This window comes from Apium graveolens, chromosome 10 (assembly GCF_009905375.1).
Source record: "Apium graveolens cultivar Ventura chromosome 10, ASM990537v1, whole genome shotgun sequence".
NCBI lineage: Eukaryota > Viridiplantae > Streptophyta > Magnoliopsida > Apiales > Apiaceae > Apium > Apium graveolens.
Window position 1 is genome coordinate 154,533,540 of NC_133656.1, and position 17,689 is coordinate 154,551,228.

Sequence of the window (17,689 nt, forward strand, 5' to 3'; positions counted from 1 at the left end):
AAATGAAAGGAGTCATACGCCTTCGAATAATATTCGAAATAATATTCAATAATAAATAAAGTTTAAAGTTATCGAATAGACCTTATTCGATTAATAGTTTGGAAAACTATAACCATATATATATATAAATATATATATATATATCCATATCCATATATATACAAAATCTACTCGGGATCCTCGACTCCCGGTTTTAGAAAATATTTTCACCTTTGGGTCCCTATACTAAGGGTATATGCAAGATACCGCTATCCTCTAGCATAGGTATTATCAACTGAACCAACAGATATATATTTCAAGAATATGCAACAGGCATGCATATATACCATATCACATGCTACAATATATCGCAAGAATTTGCTAAATAACCAACATGCATCTATCGCAAGATAATGCATATACAAGTGTATACATCACAACAACAGTATAACGGATAGAATACTTGCCTGAGCGACTGGGGGTTACGAATGGCTCGGGACGAGTCTGGTAACCTATAAGCAACAAGTAAGTTGGAATTAAACCAAAGTCACTTGTAAATCTATACTTTAACTAACTTAGACTCTAACGCTTGTTTTGCGTTCACTAATTCGCTTAAGTCACTCGGGTACCCTCGGCTACACCATTTTTAATAATTTAACCTTTACGAGTTTTAAAGCGATTCCTTCGCGAGTGTCTTACCAACTGCCTAACACACTTACCATAAATGTTTCATACATTAATTAACCCTTTTTGGTCTTTAACCTATGTTTCAAAGTAAGGCGAGGGGAAAAGTTTCGTTCGCGAAACGCCGTTACTTGAAACGGTCGTTTCTCCTAAACCGTGCATCGGAATCGAACGAACTACATATCAAAACGAAGCTCGTAACATGAGCTATCTAAACATGGCAGTGGTCATAATCTAGCAGGGGGTTCTCGGGTCCTAATGTTATGCACAAAAACAGTCTACAGAAAATCGGACGTTACGACGGCTATGTTTACGCGTTTTCCCAATTTTAAACCATTCAATACCAACCACAAATCAACCCCAAATCAATCATACAACCAATATCCCTCCAAACCACATCATAACAGCCCCAACAAATCCACATTAACCATTTATACTTATTCCTCACATGAACTAAAAGCTTTACTTAGGTTCTTTAACTAATTACCAAGATTTACAACTCCAACAATGCAACAAAACCAACTAATCTCTACAAACTCAACCAAACTTCAACCAATCAAGCATCATGCTTCACATATGCTATATCAAACACATTCAATCCTAATTACTCAAAACTAAAGCTAGGGTTTGTAGTTTATACCTTCCTTGGAGAGTGGAGAATCAAGAGAATGGCTTGGAATCACCTTTAAAGCCCTTATCCAAGCTTAATCTAAACAAAACTTCAAGAACACAAATTTTAGTTCTTGAAAACACTATTCACCATCTTCTTTCATGATTTATAGAAAAAGATTGGCTTGGAATTAGAAGCTTAAACTTATAGGAAGTATGTAACTATCCATGGGGAAGCTTAGATAATTACCTTGCTAAATAGTAAGTGGAGGAGCTTGGACTTTCACTTTTTAAGAAAAGAACCCGAGAGCATGAAGAAGAAGAAGAAGAGATTTTTGTGTTTTGGCTTGATTTGCTTTTGGTTGGTTGATTTTTGTTGTTTGCTTTAGTGAATTACCTAGTTGCCCTTGGATTTGTGTGGTTACAAAGCTACCACACCTCCTTCCTTCCCATGTCATGCTTATATCATCCTCATGATGTCATCCTCCCTTCCTTGTCCTCTTTCTATTGGTTGGATGACATCATTCCCACTAATCCCTTTGATTAGCTTTTAATTGTTTGCCTAATGACCGCTGATCTGTTATACGGTTCGCTTAACTTTCGTTCTCGTTTATCGTTTGAGGGATCATACCCGGGATCTTATTACTTAGGTTCCCTTAACCTTTCTCAATATATTGTATTCCTTCTATGATCCTCTCTTATAATCCTTTAATTTAAATCCTTTTTATCCTGTTATCTTATACTCAATTCTCTCCGTATCTTGTGGATTTCCGGGAAAAATCAAAGTGTTCGGAATTGGATTCTGATGATCTTTACATACACTTATATACCACATAGAGTACTAATAATATCCCATAAGATCAATAACAGAACCCCTACATAGCGTGGCATGAAAAGTTTTCTCGTTCAGCAAAAACACTATTCATAAGGGTTTCAAAATTTCTCAAAAAAATTGGGGTTATTACATCCAGTATCAATCAACCATTCATTAGACTGATAAGTGGAAAGTAGTTCAGGGTTGTAGTTAGCATACCCGTCGTGGGCTTCAGAGGCAACAACCTCACCAAAAACCATGTTAGCCACAGGCCCACTAGTGGTTGCAAGTCCAAGCACAGTGTTTGCTTGAGCTACCACTCCAGCTTTCTTCGTTTTCTTCACAGGACAGTCCTTGCTCCAATGACCAGCCTGTCCACAAGACCAACATGGTTTGTTTACCTTTGGTTTCTTAGCCTTGTTCTTGTCAATTTTAGGTTTAGTGTTATCCTTCTTACTGATAAATTTCCTTTTCTGCCCAACAGTCACTACGTTCACCTTCGAACTGCTCCCATGTTCAACAGGCATCACAAGTCCTTGTTTGGACTTGTGTTTTTCCTACACAAAGATGTCCAGCATAAGGTTTGTCCATGTGATCTCTCCTTTCTTTCTTTTTAGGGAGAGAGCAAACTCCTCCCAATACTTAGGAAGTTTTTCAATCACAGCCATCACCTTAAACTTCTCAGGCTAGTCCATTCCAGACTCACCCAAAGCATGCACCAACATCTCAAACTCATGTACTTGCTCAGTCATGGACCTGGTATCCACCAGCTTGAACTCAAGAAACCTCACCCCGGAATACTTCTCAAGACCTTGAGAATTAGTATTATGGGTTTAGTACAGCTTTTCCCACAACTGCTTAGCACTATAGGCATCCGATGAATAAACATCAAACAGAGTGTTCGCTAAAGCAGCCAAAATGGCTTCCCTAGCCACCCCATCCTTCTCAGCCCATAGCGCATAAAACAATCATAGTTTCAGCCTTTTCTTGATCCACAACAGGAGGATCATACTGCACCACCGACCATAGACCCTTAACAGTTAACTACAGCTTCATCTTTTTCTGCCAGCGAGAAAAAGACGCCCAGCCACAAAATTTATCAAGCATGCCCGATAAATCAATAGGTTGTGGAAATCTGTACGTGGTCCAATCTATGGTGGACACACTAACTCCAGAACTAGAACCAACATCAATAGGAGTCTTATCAACATTAAGAGGAGTCTCACTTTCGTTATTCATCTTGTTAAAATGCTATATAACAGATAAACTCTTCAAGATTGTTGGAAAAAATAATTGTACAACGACTAAATTAACACAATGAGGCAGTTATATAACAGGTAACAAGAACAAGGCAAATCACTAATAACGAAAACAAGCCACGAAGGTCGAAAATATAAAATAATCAGAAACTGTTAAATAAAACAAGATGAGGAAGAAAGCTTATCATGATGAAGCTTTCAACACAGCTGAGTCACAAATCCCTCAAGAGGAAGAGGTTGTTCTTGAAGAGTTTATTGCCCTCACTTACTGTGTCCAGATCCTACAATAACCCTCCCAGGATAAAACAACAACAGAACACCGGGCTCATAGCATCACGATGTTCAACGGCGATTAGACCTCAGTTGCCCAGAAAACCTATGTATGTATGTATGTATATTTTTCAGAGAGAGACAAGGGAGATGAGATCAGGACGCTGCTAGGGTGTACTTACATATGTATATATCTGTATATCGAAAACGTTTTAATTATCTTCCAAAAATGTAACTGATCTGTTTTTAATTAAAATAAATATTGTACTTAAAACATATTTCAATATGAATATTATTTAGAATTATAACAGTTAGACAGGCCCAAGCCCATAAATTCAAGACCCACTAACAAATTCTAACACATAATATTTATATTAAAATATTATATTAAGTCTCTATTTATTGAATTAAAACAATAGTAAAATCCCTCGCCCAGGTCGCCTCGCGTACGCGAGACGCCGAGATATTTGCCCAAATCGCCCTTCGACCTGACCCGACGTGTCGTGGGGAGGCGAGGCGAGGCGGCGACAACATATTTATAGATACTTGTCCTTCAAATATTTCACAGGTTAAAATTTGAAGAAATTAGGAAAATATAATGTAGTACGTTGATTTTAGGAGAAAGATAAAAAACTGTATAAAAAAGAAATTTTGGATATGGAAAGTTAATTTAAAGAGAAAGTAGAAGTTTTAGGAGAATATTAAGATGGTAAGTTGATTTTAAAAATTTTAATGCAAAATTTGGAGATGGAAAGTTAATTTTAAAAAGAAAGAAGAAATTTTAGGGTAATATTAAGATGGTAAGTTGATTTTAAAAAATTTAATGAAAGATCTTGTGGAAATTTTAGAAGATGGGAAGTTAATTTAAAAAGAAAGAAGAAGCTTTAGGGGAATATTAAGATGGTAAGTTGATTTTAAATTTTTTAATGAAAGATCTTGTAGAAATTTTAGGAAAATATTACAAATAATGATAATATATTTAGGAAAATATAAGGTAATTATAATTTTTGATATTTTTTAACTCAAAAATTGAGAAAATTAGAAAAATTGAATGAGGCGATTTGAGATGCACCGCCTAAACGCCCCCGTCTTCTCCTTTATATAAGTATATTGATGATTCGTTCAGGTGATCAAAAAATTAAAGCCAAACAATCTGAATATGTGAATTGGTCAGAAAACAACATAGTCAGAAGTATTCAGAAGTAAACAAATGGAGCGTAAGTAATGCAAGTGCTACGTTTATTTCAAAAAAAATTATTAGATCGGTTTTAACTGTACACATTTAACAAAAAGGGCATGTACATAAGTTCACCACTACTATAACAATTAAACAATTAGGTCAAAGCACAATCCAACACACCCGAATACAAGCTATTTCTCATATGTAACCTCTGTTTAACAATATTATTGTACAGTTAGACTCTTAGTTAAGCAATATTGTCGCTCCTCATTACAAACCAATATCACGAGCCAGGGTCAACAAGCAACTGGGGTTTTCTCTACTAGCAACCTTCCCGTAAATCTGGTATGCATAATAATTAAATTAGCTAGTATATACCTATCTTTTTAATTAAGAGCGTTGATTGTAGAATAAACAAACAAGTGGGGAATTTTTACAAGTAGTGTGTATATTACATGTTTGTATGGTCAATCGGTGATGGAGACTAGAGGTTGAGTATTAAAAACTAAAAGAGTTAAGAGCATGTTTTGTCTTGGCCTATGCCATGGTGTGAAAGTTTCGCATTTCAGTCATTGATTCGTTCTGTTTTCCCTGATTTGTTTTGTTATCTTTAATCAGTAGTTACTATCTTGCTCTGTTCGCATAGTATTGTTTGGTGGAAATGGCAGAAAATTCTAAAGCAGTTCAAGATATGTAAGAAAGTTTTGCACGATTTAAACTGGATGATGAGGAGGAAGGGGGAATTTCTTATGAGGAAGATATAGAGGATTTGTCTGAAATTGATGTCAGATGGTGCTTAGTAGGCAGATTTAAACGGATACTCCTATAGACTTTCTGGCAATGCAACATAGGATGGCAGCATTATGGAGGCCAGGAAAGGGAGTTTATATCAAAGAGGTGGATCGAAATAGATATATTTTCCAGTTCTACCATGAGGTCGATATTACTAGAGTTCTGGAAGGAAGTCCTTGGACTTTTGGTAGATTTCATTTAATTCTTGAACGCATGAAGAAATGAGACAATCCTCGTACGATATTAATCATTAAATTGGATTTGTGGGTTCAACTCCATGACATGCATGCAGGCTTCATATCTCAGAGAGTGGTAAAGGATGTAGGCAATTATATAGGGAAGTTCATTAAGTCTGATGATAATAATTCCGTGGGTGTCAGGCGTGAGTATCTCTGTGTTCGTGTTACGATTGATTTGAATATGCCATTGAAAATAATGATGAAACTTTGAAAGAGTCAGTTGGAGTGGTGCTGGGTTAACTTTAGCTATGAACGGGTACCCACGTTCTGTTTTATTTATGGTATGATAGGACAAGGGGAGAAGTTTTGTGAGAAGATTTTTGATACTCCTCTAGAAGAAATCGAGAAACCCTATGGTGTATGGATGAGGGATGAACCAAGGCGCTGTAATCACACAATGGGAGCTAAATGGCTGAGACAGGGTGGTAAAAATCCGGTGAGTTTTCCGGCAGCAATGACAGCTGACAGTGAGGGAGGGAGTGTTGCCACAAAAAGCGCAATAATTATTCCTGTTCCCATGAAAGTAGGTAACAAAATGGATATAGCAGTTAATTCAAAAAAGATAATGATTGGAGGCACATCTGGTATGGGAGAAAATTTAGGAAATAATAATGCTATTATCTCAAATAATATTTCTATGGGGGAAAATGTTTATTCAAATGAAAACAATGGGCTGCAAGTTGTGGACCCAAAAAGACGCCGAATTGAAGAGATCATAGAAGTTGGGCTGGGAGAAAGTAACAGTACAGAAGATACGGACATGACTAAAGAAGGTAAGCTGGAGAACTTAAATTCAAAAAACGAAATTATGGCGGGCTCTGCAAAGCAGACCCGCCTATCATTATGAATACTCTCAGCTGGAACTGCCGAGGGGTGGGCCTCCCTTGGACTATTCAGTTCCTATCGGACGTTGTACGTCAAGAAAATCCCATGGTTATTTTTTTATGTGAAACTTTAGCAAGGAAGTCAAAAATGGAGTGGGTACAGATGAAATTGGGGTATCAGGGTATGTCCGTGGTTGATTGTGTAGGAAGAAGTGGGGGTTTAGCTATACTATGGCAGGAGAGTGATCAGGTTGAGGTTTTGGGTTCCTCGCAGAACCATATTGACGTAAAAATTAATATGGAGAACGGGTCTTCATGGCGTTTAACTGGACTCTATGGGGAGCATAAACGAGCTTTAAGATTCAGAACTTGGGACTTACTCCGAAATCTTGCGAGATATTCAAACCTACCTTGGTGTGTAATCGGAGATATTAATAATGTAGTTGATACAAGGGACAAGACTGGAGGTCCAAAATATCCAAGTTGGTTAATAGATGGGTTCAATGAAGTATTATAGGATGCAGGTCTTATAGATATAGAATTAGTGGAGCATCAATACACATGGGAAAGGGGGAGGGACACAGATGATTGGATGGAGGTGCGACTTGATAGAGCTTTGACAACTGAGGTATGGCTAAACATGTTTCATATGGAAAAACTATATAATTTAGAAGGTACCATCAGCGATCATAGTCCTATTTTGTTAGTTCCTCAAATTATTTCGAAAGTAAAGGCTCCTTGTCATTTTAAATTTGAAAATGCTTGGATGATTGACCCATGTGTGAGGTTGATTGTCAGAGATGGTTGGATCAGTGATAATAAAGCCAATATTCTTCATAAAATTAGAACTTGTAGTCATAGTCTGGAAATATGGGGTCGAGAAATAACTAGCAACTTTGGCAACAGAATTTAGAGTTGTAAAGCTGAGATGAAGCAATTCAGAGGGGGGAGAGATGAGGACTCAAAGCATCGGTACAGGGAAGCTAGAAACGAACTTACGAAAATTTTAAATCAGAGAGAGATTTTTTGGCGCCAAAGATCAAAATAGTTGTGGTTGCAGGCTGGCGACCAAAAGAGCAAATATTTTCACTCGTTTGCTTCCAATCAAAGGAGAAATAACCAAATTAATAAGCTTAAAAATGAAGATGGTCAATGGCTGGAATGGGAGAATGGTCTTGCAGAGATGATGTCGGGGTATTTCATGAGCTTGTTCACAGCCACTCAGGTCGATTGGCAGGAGGTGGTTAGTTATGTGCCAAATTCAATCACAAGGGACCAGAATGATCACTTGTTAGGCCCAGTTTCAGCAGATGAGGTTAAGGAAGCTCTATTCCAAATGAACCCGGATAAAGCTCCTGGTCCCGACGGAATAACCCCTGGCTTTTATCAAAAGCATTGGCAAATCGTAGGAAAGGATGTTGTCAATTTGTTTCTCCATTTTTTCATTACTGGCATCTTAATGGAGGAGTTAAATGCTACCAACATAGTCCTTATTCCGAAGAAAAAATGCCCAGTAGTGGTGACAGATCTTCATCCTATCTCTTTATGCAACATTTTAGTAGAAGTTATTACTAAAGTTGTTGCGAACAGATTGAAATTGATGTTGGATCAGGTGATATCTACAAATCAGAGTGCATTTATGTCTGGGAGGTTGATTTCAGATAATGTGTTAATAGCTTATGAAGTATTGCACACTCTAAAATGGAAAAGACGGGGGAAAGAGGCATATATGGCTTTAAAGCTCGACATGAGCAAGACTTATGATCGTATTGAATGGAGTTACCTTCAAGCTATTTTGATAAAGATGGGTTTCGATTCTTGGTGGGTTCACTAAATTATATAGTATGTCCAATCAGTCTCATACCACATTGTTCATGCTCAAAAGGAAATTGGCCCAATTATGCCAAGTCGAGGCTTACGCCAATGAGATTCCTTATCTCCATATTTGTTCATTATTTGTGCAGAAGGTCTCTCGACTATGCTCCATAGTTTTGAAAATCAAAAATTGATTCATGGGGTTAAGGTCTACAAACGAGCTCCAAGTATTACTCATATGTTGTTTGCCGATGATTCTTACTTTTACTGTAAAGCAGGAGAAAGTGAAGTGGTAGAGATTTTGACGAAATTTGAGCTTGCTTCGGGACAAAAGGTCAATCTGTCTAAGTCCTCGGTTTTTTATAGTACAAATATAAGGACGGATGCTAGACACCAGCTATGTAGCACCTTACAAATTGAAGAAGCAAGAGATGATTGTATGTATCTGGGCCTGCCTAATATGATGAAAAGAAGTAAGGTGGAAACGATGGGTTTTCTGAAAGATAAAGTAATAAGACGAGCTCAAGGATGGGATGGAAAAATTATCAACCAGGGCGGAAAAGAAGTGCTGGTGAAGTCAGTCATTCAATCTTTGCCAACATATACGATGAGCGTATTTTTACTGCCATTAGAGATCACTAAAGATGTGGAGAGATGTATTTTGAAATTCTGGTGGAATACTAAGAAGACAGCTAGTAAAAGTATACACTGGATGAGTTGGTACCGATTGAGTCGACATAAATATTGTGGGGGAACAAGATTTAGAGATTTTAATCTAGCAATGCTTGGGAAACAAGGTTGGAGATTCATTAAAAATCCTCACAGTTTGGCTAGTAAGGTTTTCAAGGCGTGTTACTTCCATTATTGTTTGTTTATGGATGCACAAATTGGTAACAATCCTAGTTTTATTTGGCGGAGTATTTGGGAAGCTAAGCATATTATTGTAGCAGGTATGAGGTGAAAAATTGGCTCGGGGAACTCTGTTAATATTATTGGTCAGCCCTGGTTATTAGATGAAAATAATCCGATTGTAACTTCAACGGTCCAAGGCTTGCAAAATCACAAGGTAAGTGCTTTAATGTCTATGGATCACAATGGGTAGGATGAGGAAATTCTGAGTGACATGTTCAATACTCGTGACCAGTAGTGCATTAGGCCTATAAATCTGATAGAGAGTAGTGAGGAGGATGAATTGTACTGGGCAAAAGAAGTGGCAGGGCATTACTCTGTTCGAAGTGCATATAGACTCCTTCAACAACAAAAGAATTTATGGAGACAGGATGATCAGAATAGTACGTGGAGAAAGACGTGGAGAGTAAAAGCACCTCCAAAGATCTTAAATTTCATGTGGAGAGTTTTGTCAAATTGTTTGCCTAAAATGATGATGTTAATGCAGAAACACGTACCTGTCAGCTTAGTTTGTCAAGTATGCAGAAATGGTGATGAAACAGTGGAGCATATTTTATGTCATTGTACTTTGGCAGCTCAATGTTGGCAACGACTGTTACCTCAGGTCACTGCAAACGGGAATTATAGTTTTTTCCGATGGTGGCAGAGAGTTCTGGAGGTCTGTGACAATGAGAAAAAGGCAGAAGTGGCCTCAGTTTTTTGGTCGTTATGGAAAGCTAGATATGATTTTGTTTGGAACAATAATTATACTCGTCTGAGTGTTGTCATAGCAAAAGCTAGGCAGTTTCTTCTACAATGGAATATAGTCCAAAAAAATAAACAACCATCACGTTATCCTAATCTTGTTGAAGGTGACGGGGAAGGAGTTTTGGGTTGCACCACAGATTGAATATATGAAGATCTCGGCAGATGCAGCAATTTTCTCTGAGTATAATGCTTCAGGTTTGGCTTTGATTGCAAGGGATGATCATGGGGATCTTGTTCAAGCGCGAACTCGGTATCTTCCAGGTATGGTGTCGTCTATTATGGTTGAAGCTTTGACGATTAAAGAAGCACTCAGTTGGATTAAAATTAAGGGCCGGAGTAAGGTGGTGGTGGAGTCGGATTGTCTGATTGCTATTCAGGTCATTCGAAGTAAGACGCCAATGGTGTCTCTTCTCGGGCAGGTTGTTCAATCATGTCGAAATATTTTGGTGAAGTCAAACACAGTGTCACTATTTTTTGTTAAACGATCTGCTAATATGGCGGCGCACGAATTAGCTCGTCTGTCATGTTCTTTTTCAGATCGAGTTTTCGATAGAAGTTCTATTCATATTCAGGTTCAAAATGTACTCAGAGATGATTTGGAGTTTTAATAAAAATTTCATTGTTCGTCAAAGAAAAAACAATTAGGTCAAAGATTTTATGTCATAAATAATATATATTTTAAAAATCTTTGTACAAATTAGTAAATATTACCATAAAATTTCATATAAATCTTCGTTTTATCATTAATTAGTTTTCTTTTAAATAATATAATATCGAACGTGAAATCAGTAAAGAATTAGGATTATACATAAATTTAGGAGCCGATTTAGATGCAAGTATAAAAGTTCAAATGTTCAAACAATGTTATTTTTTCTATAGCTTCACCGTAATTGTAGCAACATCATAACCCTTTTCTTACCCTGTTTAGTTTGCTTCTAACTTTTCTAAACAGCTCTGTGTATGTAAACAATATGGCAAGCAACTAGGTAGTTGTAACAACTTTAGCCGAATCAGTTATTTTCAAGACAAAATTTAAAGAACATATAGGAGCTTTTAATTAAGGTCATGAATAAATGGGCATACATGCATGAACACAAAGGAGGATGGATGGGAAAGATATGGGCTTTCTTAGTGGACTTGTGGCACTTGCAAGTTTGATGGGCCCACAAAATGAAATGAATTTTATGCTCTCAAAGTAGAGATACTCATTAGGCTTTTGCATGCAAGATTTTATGTGTTGGTATTTGTACATATTATGTACTAATTAGTTCCCGGATATCCGGTTATATTATAATTATTTTTTGAAAATTTATTTTAAAATAATTTAATTTAAATATATATTAATACAATATTTTTAATATATAATAATAAGAATTGAATAAAATTATAATTATGAAAAATTTAAAATTAATATTATCCAAATTATAAATATTGATTATCAACTCTTTATTAAATAAAAAAATATAATAATGAATATTTATGTAAATAAAATTAATTTTGAATAAGATAAAATTAGTGAATGAAAGAAAATTATTAAAAATTACTAATTTAAGAATATAAAAAAGAGGAAGAAAAAGAATGAGAAATAGTTGAGAGGGAATTAATGGAGGTAATAAATGAAATGAGAGAGAGATTTGAATGAAAATAAATGAATTAAGTAGATTGTTAGTGGAAGATACGTTAGAGTTTAACACGTAGATGATGTAAGTTGTTAAAGAAGAGTTTGACACATCATAATTATGTGATAGATTTTAGTGTAATATAGAAGCTTGTTTGTTTAACTGAAATGTAAATGGTGAAGAAATACATTTACAACCAAGTTTTATTCTTGCAACATGGCCCCAAACCAAACAACTAAAGGATTTGATATTCTCAGTTTATCACACAGTTTACACACCAGGAAGGCAAACAGCAAACCTATATACATTTAGTACATAACAAAATAACATTCAGAATTTATTTCTTTCTAGCCCCTCTCCCAGAAAATCCAGGATTCCAGTCTTTGCTTGAAAATTCTTTAGGTTCATGATAACCAATGTTCTCAACAGCACCTACAGTGTTAAATAAACGTCGCTTGTTTATTTCCTCTACTAGAGTCCGGTGCAGCAATTGGCTACGTACGTCCACAAGTGACCCTACTCGCGACATTCTCTTCTGATTCATGCTGCTACTGGATCCATACGAAGAATGGCATTGCTTTTCACCACTCTGTTGCGACATTCTTGTACCACATTTCTGATTTTTGGCATTATTAAAATCCTGCTCTTCTCTTTTGCAGCTTAACAAATCAAGGTCTTTTTCGACATAATTAACAGTAGAGTACTTGTACGAGGCCAATGAGCTTTGTGAACTTGCATCGTCATTCAAGAGAAAATCACCTGTACCAATTAAATACAATTAATCAACCACATTAATCTTTTACTGTAATAAAAGAAAATGCACATCTTAAACCTGCATATTTAGAAAGACACACATTGTAACTTATTGTTTAGCCAACATACACATTCAAATCTTACGTTCTGTATCTGAGGAAGTTAAAAACCAATCACATGACGTTTAATATGTACCATTTTCAAAGTTAATGAAATATTAAATCGAATTTGTACCTAGTAACTATCAATATATAAACTAATTGCATTTACCTTGAGGCCAATCAGGAGTTGAGGTGAAAAGGCCTGGAAGGGAAGCATGAGACGAATTTTGGGAGGAGGGAGAATAGAAAGGGTGGTGGATTATACCATCTTCGTCATCATTGTCGTTGTAATTGAAGCTTTGTTGTTGATGATGAAGGTTTTGAATTAAGCTGGATTCTTTCCAATCTGGAAGCAGGGCAGATATCTCCTCACTGATCATCTCAGCAATTTCAGTTGAATCCCAGTCAGTAATCTCTAATTCCTTCACCATTTCCGAGGCAACATCAAGTGCAGTATCACTTGTGATATCATACGGAAAATATATGTTCCTAGCTGGACCTATATCATAACACCCTTATTAGATTGGTAACTAATTGTTAGCTGCTAATAATCACAAGTGATATAGCACATGAAATTATGGACTCGTGAGTAATTTGACAACATTGTGCTTGCGATATCTGTAACAGGAGAATGCAAGTTTATTTAGATACCGTTCTTGTCAGAGATCTGAACTTTGAGGAAGATGGTATCATCTTCAGAATTCATAGTTCCGGTGATCACCATCTTTGTATTCTTTGTTGGAGCTTTTGTCAAAGGCCGAGAAATTGACTTGTGATCATTATCAGATGGAATAGGTATTCTCAGCATGGCTGAGGCCAGTAGCCTGCTGTCTACATTTTCAAGACTTGCAGGCTCTTTATCTTCATCAAGAGCAAGGAATGGATCCATTAACAGTTCAGTAGCAGACGGCCTGTTAGAAGCAATATCCAAGCATTTTCCCACAAACTTTCGAGCTTTAGCATCCTTAATCTTGTTGAATGCTTTTGGCAGAGTTCCCTATATTACAGGCACATACACCGTTCAAACTTATATTCGAATTTTAGTATATCATAACAATCTTTAATTAAATAAAACTTAAAATCTATACTTACTGAAGTCACTTTCTTGTAAATTTGGGCCGGATTGGAGCACTCACTATATGGAAACTCAGAAGTAAGCATTTCCAGCATACACATACCAAATGAGTATATGTCTACAAGCTCATTATACTCTTCTTCATAGAGTTCTGGTGCCATAAATTCTGGAGTGCCTGATGATCGACATGCATGCACTTAGAAGTTAGTAGGCGAGTTACTACCAATGCTTGAATACATATTATACTAGATTACTTTTGACATGTTGAAACACTAAAATTCAATACATAGCATGGTAGATCAGCAACATCCAACTTCAGTTTATGCAAACGCACGTGCACACACACTTAAACACATTATGAAGTAGGATTTAATGTGTCCGGATCCAAGTGTAATTTGTTTAAAATGTCTTTAGTTCAATAAGAAATACAGTTAATATTTGGGGGAGGTACATATGATCACCTATGACGCTGTGAGCTTGTTTGGATCCACAGAGTGTGGCGGCTAAACCAAGATCACCAATCTTGACTTGTCCAAGACTTCCATTGACAAAGATGTTGTCGCACTTAAGGTCTCGATGGATCACTGGGGGGTCATGGCCATGAAGATAAACAAGACCTTCAAGTATTTGGCGTGCCCACTTTTTGATTGCTTGAATACTCACTCTCCTGTACTTCTTCCTGTACCTATATATCCATAGATATGATTACCAACGTTATCATATATCGTAATTGCATCAACAGTTTACCAATTATCATGCCAGGTCTGCTAACAGTTGACATATCACTAAATCAAATGACATTCTAATCCTAGTTCTATTACACTAAATTGAACTTAAATTTGCACGAAGAAGATAACATTAGAATATGTAGTACGATCCACACTTGGATTATTTGTATTAAAAGGATGTGAATATCTGGTTATAAGCCATAGATGCTCCATGTATTAGAGAAAAATAGGACTATAGGAGCACATTCTCCTGAAGTTTTAATCCATTTAAGTGAAGCAGAGTCGATCCAAGCATTATACTTTGCAGTTCAATCAGTTGTAAACGAATTAAGGCTACAAATAAATTATTATTCATATAGGCTAAAGTGATGCATGCATGCATGCTTACTCTCGGAGAGTGCCTGAGGTAAACATTTCAGTAATGAAATTGAAGGTTCTTCGATTGATATCAATCCAAGAAGTATAGAACTGCATGATGGAATCATGATCCAAAGTCTTGAGGAGGTGGACTTCAGAATAGAGGCGGTGGAGTTCATCTGGAGACCGAAACACATCGTTCAGTTTCACCTGGTTCCATGCTACCTCCATTCCAAGTTCCTCATCATAAGCCCTATACACCGTCTTCATTGCCCCTTTACCAAGGACATCCCTTAACTGCGCGCATTGATACATATATGACCAATGCATATAGGATTAGCTCATGATCAAGAAATAAAAATCAATTTCTTAAATTCATTGGTTACAATCTAAAATTATTATTATAATAGATGCTAAAACAAATTTGTTTTTAAAACTGAGAGAGGAGAGAAGAGGAGAGGAGGGGCAGGTGCAGCAAGTGGCAAGACAAATAATAATGATATAACCAATAGTCTATGATTAAGGTCCTATCTAGTTTAGTGTTATAATCTGCTAAAACAATCTAAATTTAAGCATATAGATGAGCTTATGCAATCCAATTTATAGAGTCAACTTACAATTAGAGTTTACTATTAATCAACATGTACCGTTTTACATAACAACACAATTAGGCATATAAGATTGTTAAATTTGATTAATACCTATGCAACCGCAGAAAGACGTGTGTATATGAACATTCATAATCTCCAAATGATTAGTGATATAGCAACTTATAGAGCTAATTTACAGTAAACAGTGGCCATTTAATTCGCAAGAACTCTACGTATAATCATATATGGCAAGATGATGCTAATTCCTAAATATGTAGAGATTTCGGTACTTATATAGATATGTATATGAAAAAGCTGTGAAAATTAGGAACATACACGTCCATATCGACCAGATGGATCCATTTCAGCATAATCTGCTGCATCCATTCTGTACATGACCGGATCAGCAATGATTTATATAGGAGCACTCTAAACTATTTATGAAATATGTAACCTGAAGATACACGACTATTACTATGAATCTATTAAAGCGAGTAGAGTATTACTAAAATATCTAGAAAGAGCTTAAAGGTGATGAAAGAGGGAGGGATCGGATGTTAGGAGATCCGAGGTTTCCCTTCGTGATTTTCATAAGAGAAGAGACCAAATAAAATCCAGAAGAGTCTTGAGTAATCGATCCTTAGCATAATCCATGCCATTCGAACAACCTCGCGTGAGAACTCGTATTCTTGAGTATTCATTTATCTTTTCAACAAGAGAAGTCAATTTAAAGAAATATGAGATTGATTTGAGAGGTGCAAATCAAGTATTGATTGAAAGCAAGTGAGAAAGAGATGGACACTTATTTTGTTATGTAGGTGGTGACAAAAATTAACTACAGATTAATAAAGCAAAGATAACATGGTTAATGAGGTAATTTGTTTCAAGCTAGAGGAGATATTGATCATAAGAGGGGCTTATCAGAAGAAGCTAATTATGGCTGGACTCCTGAATTTGAAAAATCGATGACCACGTTTTGGTAGTGCCATGTCTACAAAAAAATGGTGTAGAAATTGGACTTAGAGCTAGAGTAATATATATGTCTGCAAATGTAAGGAAACAGAGACAAAACAGGAAAGATTTAAAGGAAGATCAGAAACAAAAGGTAAGATACAAAAGGTGATCTTGTTAAAGCTTATATAAACTAAAACATGTTGTTTTAAGGAAGTTCTGAGCTCCTGGTGGCCTTCAATATCTAATACAAAACACATATTTTAATTAGCTTGATGATGAAACATATTGATGACTAATCTTTGTTTATGAAATTATTTATCAGAACATTACCATTGGATGTCTGAGAGGCTGTTTTCTACATTAGTTCCTTGGCTTTTAAGTTCAATGTATGGAGCAGGTAACTAGTTAAAAACTCCTCAAGTATAAGGCTTAAATTGACTGATAATATATGCAGAACATAATCGAAAGTCTTTGGAGCATATCCAACAAGTTGAGCTCATGCCGTAAATTTGTCTAAACTCTTAAATCATACTCAAGGTTAAAGCTCGGAAATCATTTCATTAATAACCTAAACGTGGACGCAACTATATACCGTATTCATTTTTCATTTGGCAGACCGATATAAAATCCATTTGTCACTTTAAATTTGTTTTTAAGAAAAGAAGGAAAATTCAACTCCTCTACATTGTTATGTATAAAAGTCTATATAAGTATGCAGGTCTTCTTGTCATCATTAGAGATGGTTGGTATGAGTTTAAAGAGATTAAACATTCAAAAAACAAAATGAGTTTGTTATAAGAAATATGTATGGTGATTAGCTAGCTGCTAATATAATGTGTTGGACTGAATGTATTATAACAGTAAGCTCCATTAGCTAGAGGCCATGCTCTTGAACCATCATCACTTGGTTGACAAAACAAACAGATACAACCTTGTGCATCTTCTCTATCTTCTCACTTTCTAATTCTTCTATCATCCCCACCACTTTCTTTAATACTTATCCTTTATAAATCCCATCTCATCATTTTTGTTTTCTTCACACACGCACACACAGATTTATATAAATAAGGGATTAGATTCACAACAGACGTGTTAAATATATGATCCTATTGGGGTCTTCTTCTAACACCTTAAGGTTTTAGATGAGCTGATTACTCAACATGGTATCAGAGCTTAGGCTGGTGGGAGTACTAAGGTTCGATTCTCAGCCACCCCGCCACCCCCAACATTCTCACAATCTATTGTGGACACTAAAGGCAATTAATGCCCCAAAAATGGGCGCCGATGTTCCACTCTTCAACCCATAAATGGGTTTCGAATGAGGGGCTAATCCTATTGTGGCCTTCCTCTAACATCTTAAAGTGTTAGATGTAAGGCGGTAAAGATTCTCA

At 36.1% G+C, this 17,689-nt stretch overlaps 1 protein-coding gene across 1 annotated transcript; it reads right to left on the reverse strand.

The window, feature by feature from the left end:
- Nucleotides 1-11,925: 11,925 nt before the first annotated feature.
- Nucleotides 11,926-16,520, reverse strand: LOC141690097 (putative serine/threonine-protein kinase WNK5). The gene is made up of 7 exons (XM_074494711.1): nt 15,681-16,520; nt 14,786-15,051; nt 14,131-14,354; nt 13,687-13,844; nt 13,246-13,591; nt 12,764-13,093; nt 11,926-12,499 (listed from the first exon to the last, which is right to left on the reverse strand). Exons 1-7 carry the CDS (start codon nt 15,738-15,740, stop codon nt 12,078-12,080), a joined length of 1,806 nt encoding a protein of 601 aa, XP_074350812.1. The 5' UTR covers nt 15,741-16,520; the 3' UTR covers nt 11,926-12,077.
- Between the last annotated feature and the right edge of the window lie 1,169 nt (nt 16,521-17,689).

What these genes read in the sequence shown, in the direction of transcription:
- LOC141690097 (XM_074494711.1), bottom strand. Translation starts at nt 15,740, where the DNA reads ATGTACAGAATGGATGCAGCAGATTATGCTGAAATGGATCCATCTGGT. An exon ending in ACCTCAGGCACTCTCCGAGA is followed by an intron (nt 14,355 to 14,785) that starts GTAAGCATGCAT and finishes ATGGATATATAG; the next exon opens with GTACAGGAAGAAGTACAGGA. An exon ending in TCAGATCTCTGACAAGAACG is followed by an intron (nt 13,094 to 13,245) that starts GTATCTAAATAA and finishes GTTATGATATAG; the next exon opens with GTCCAGCTAGGAACATATAT.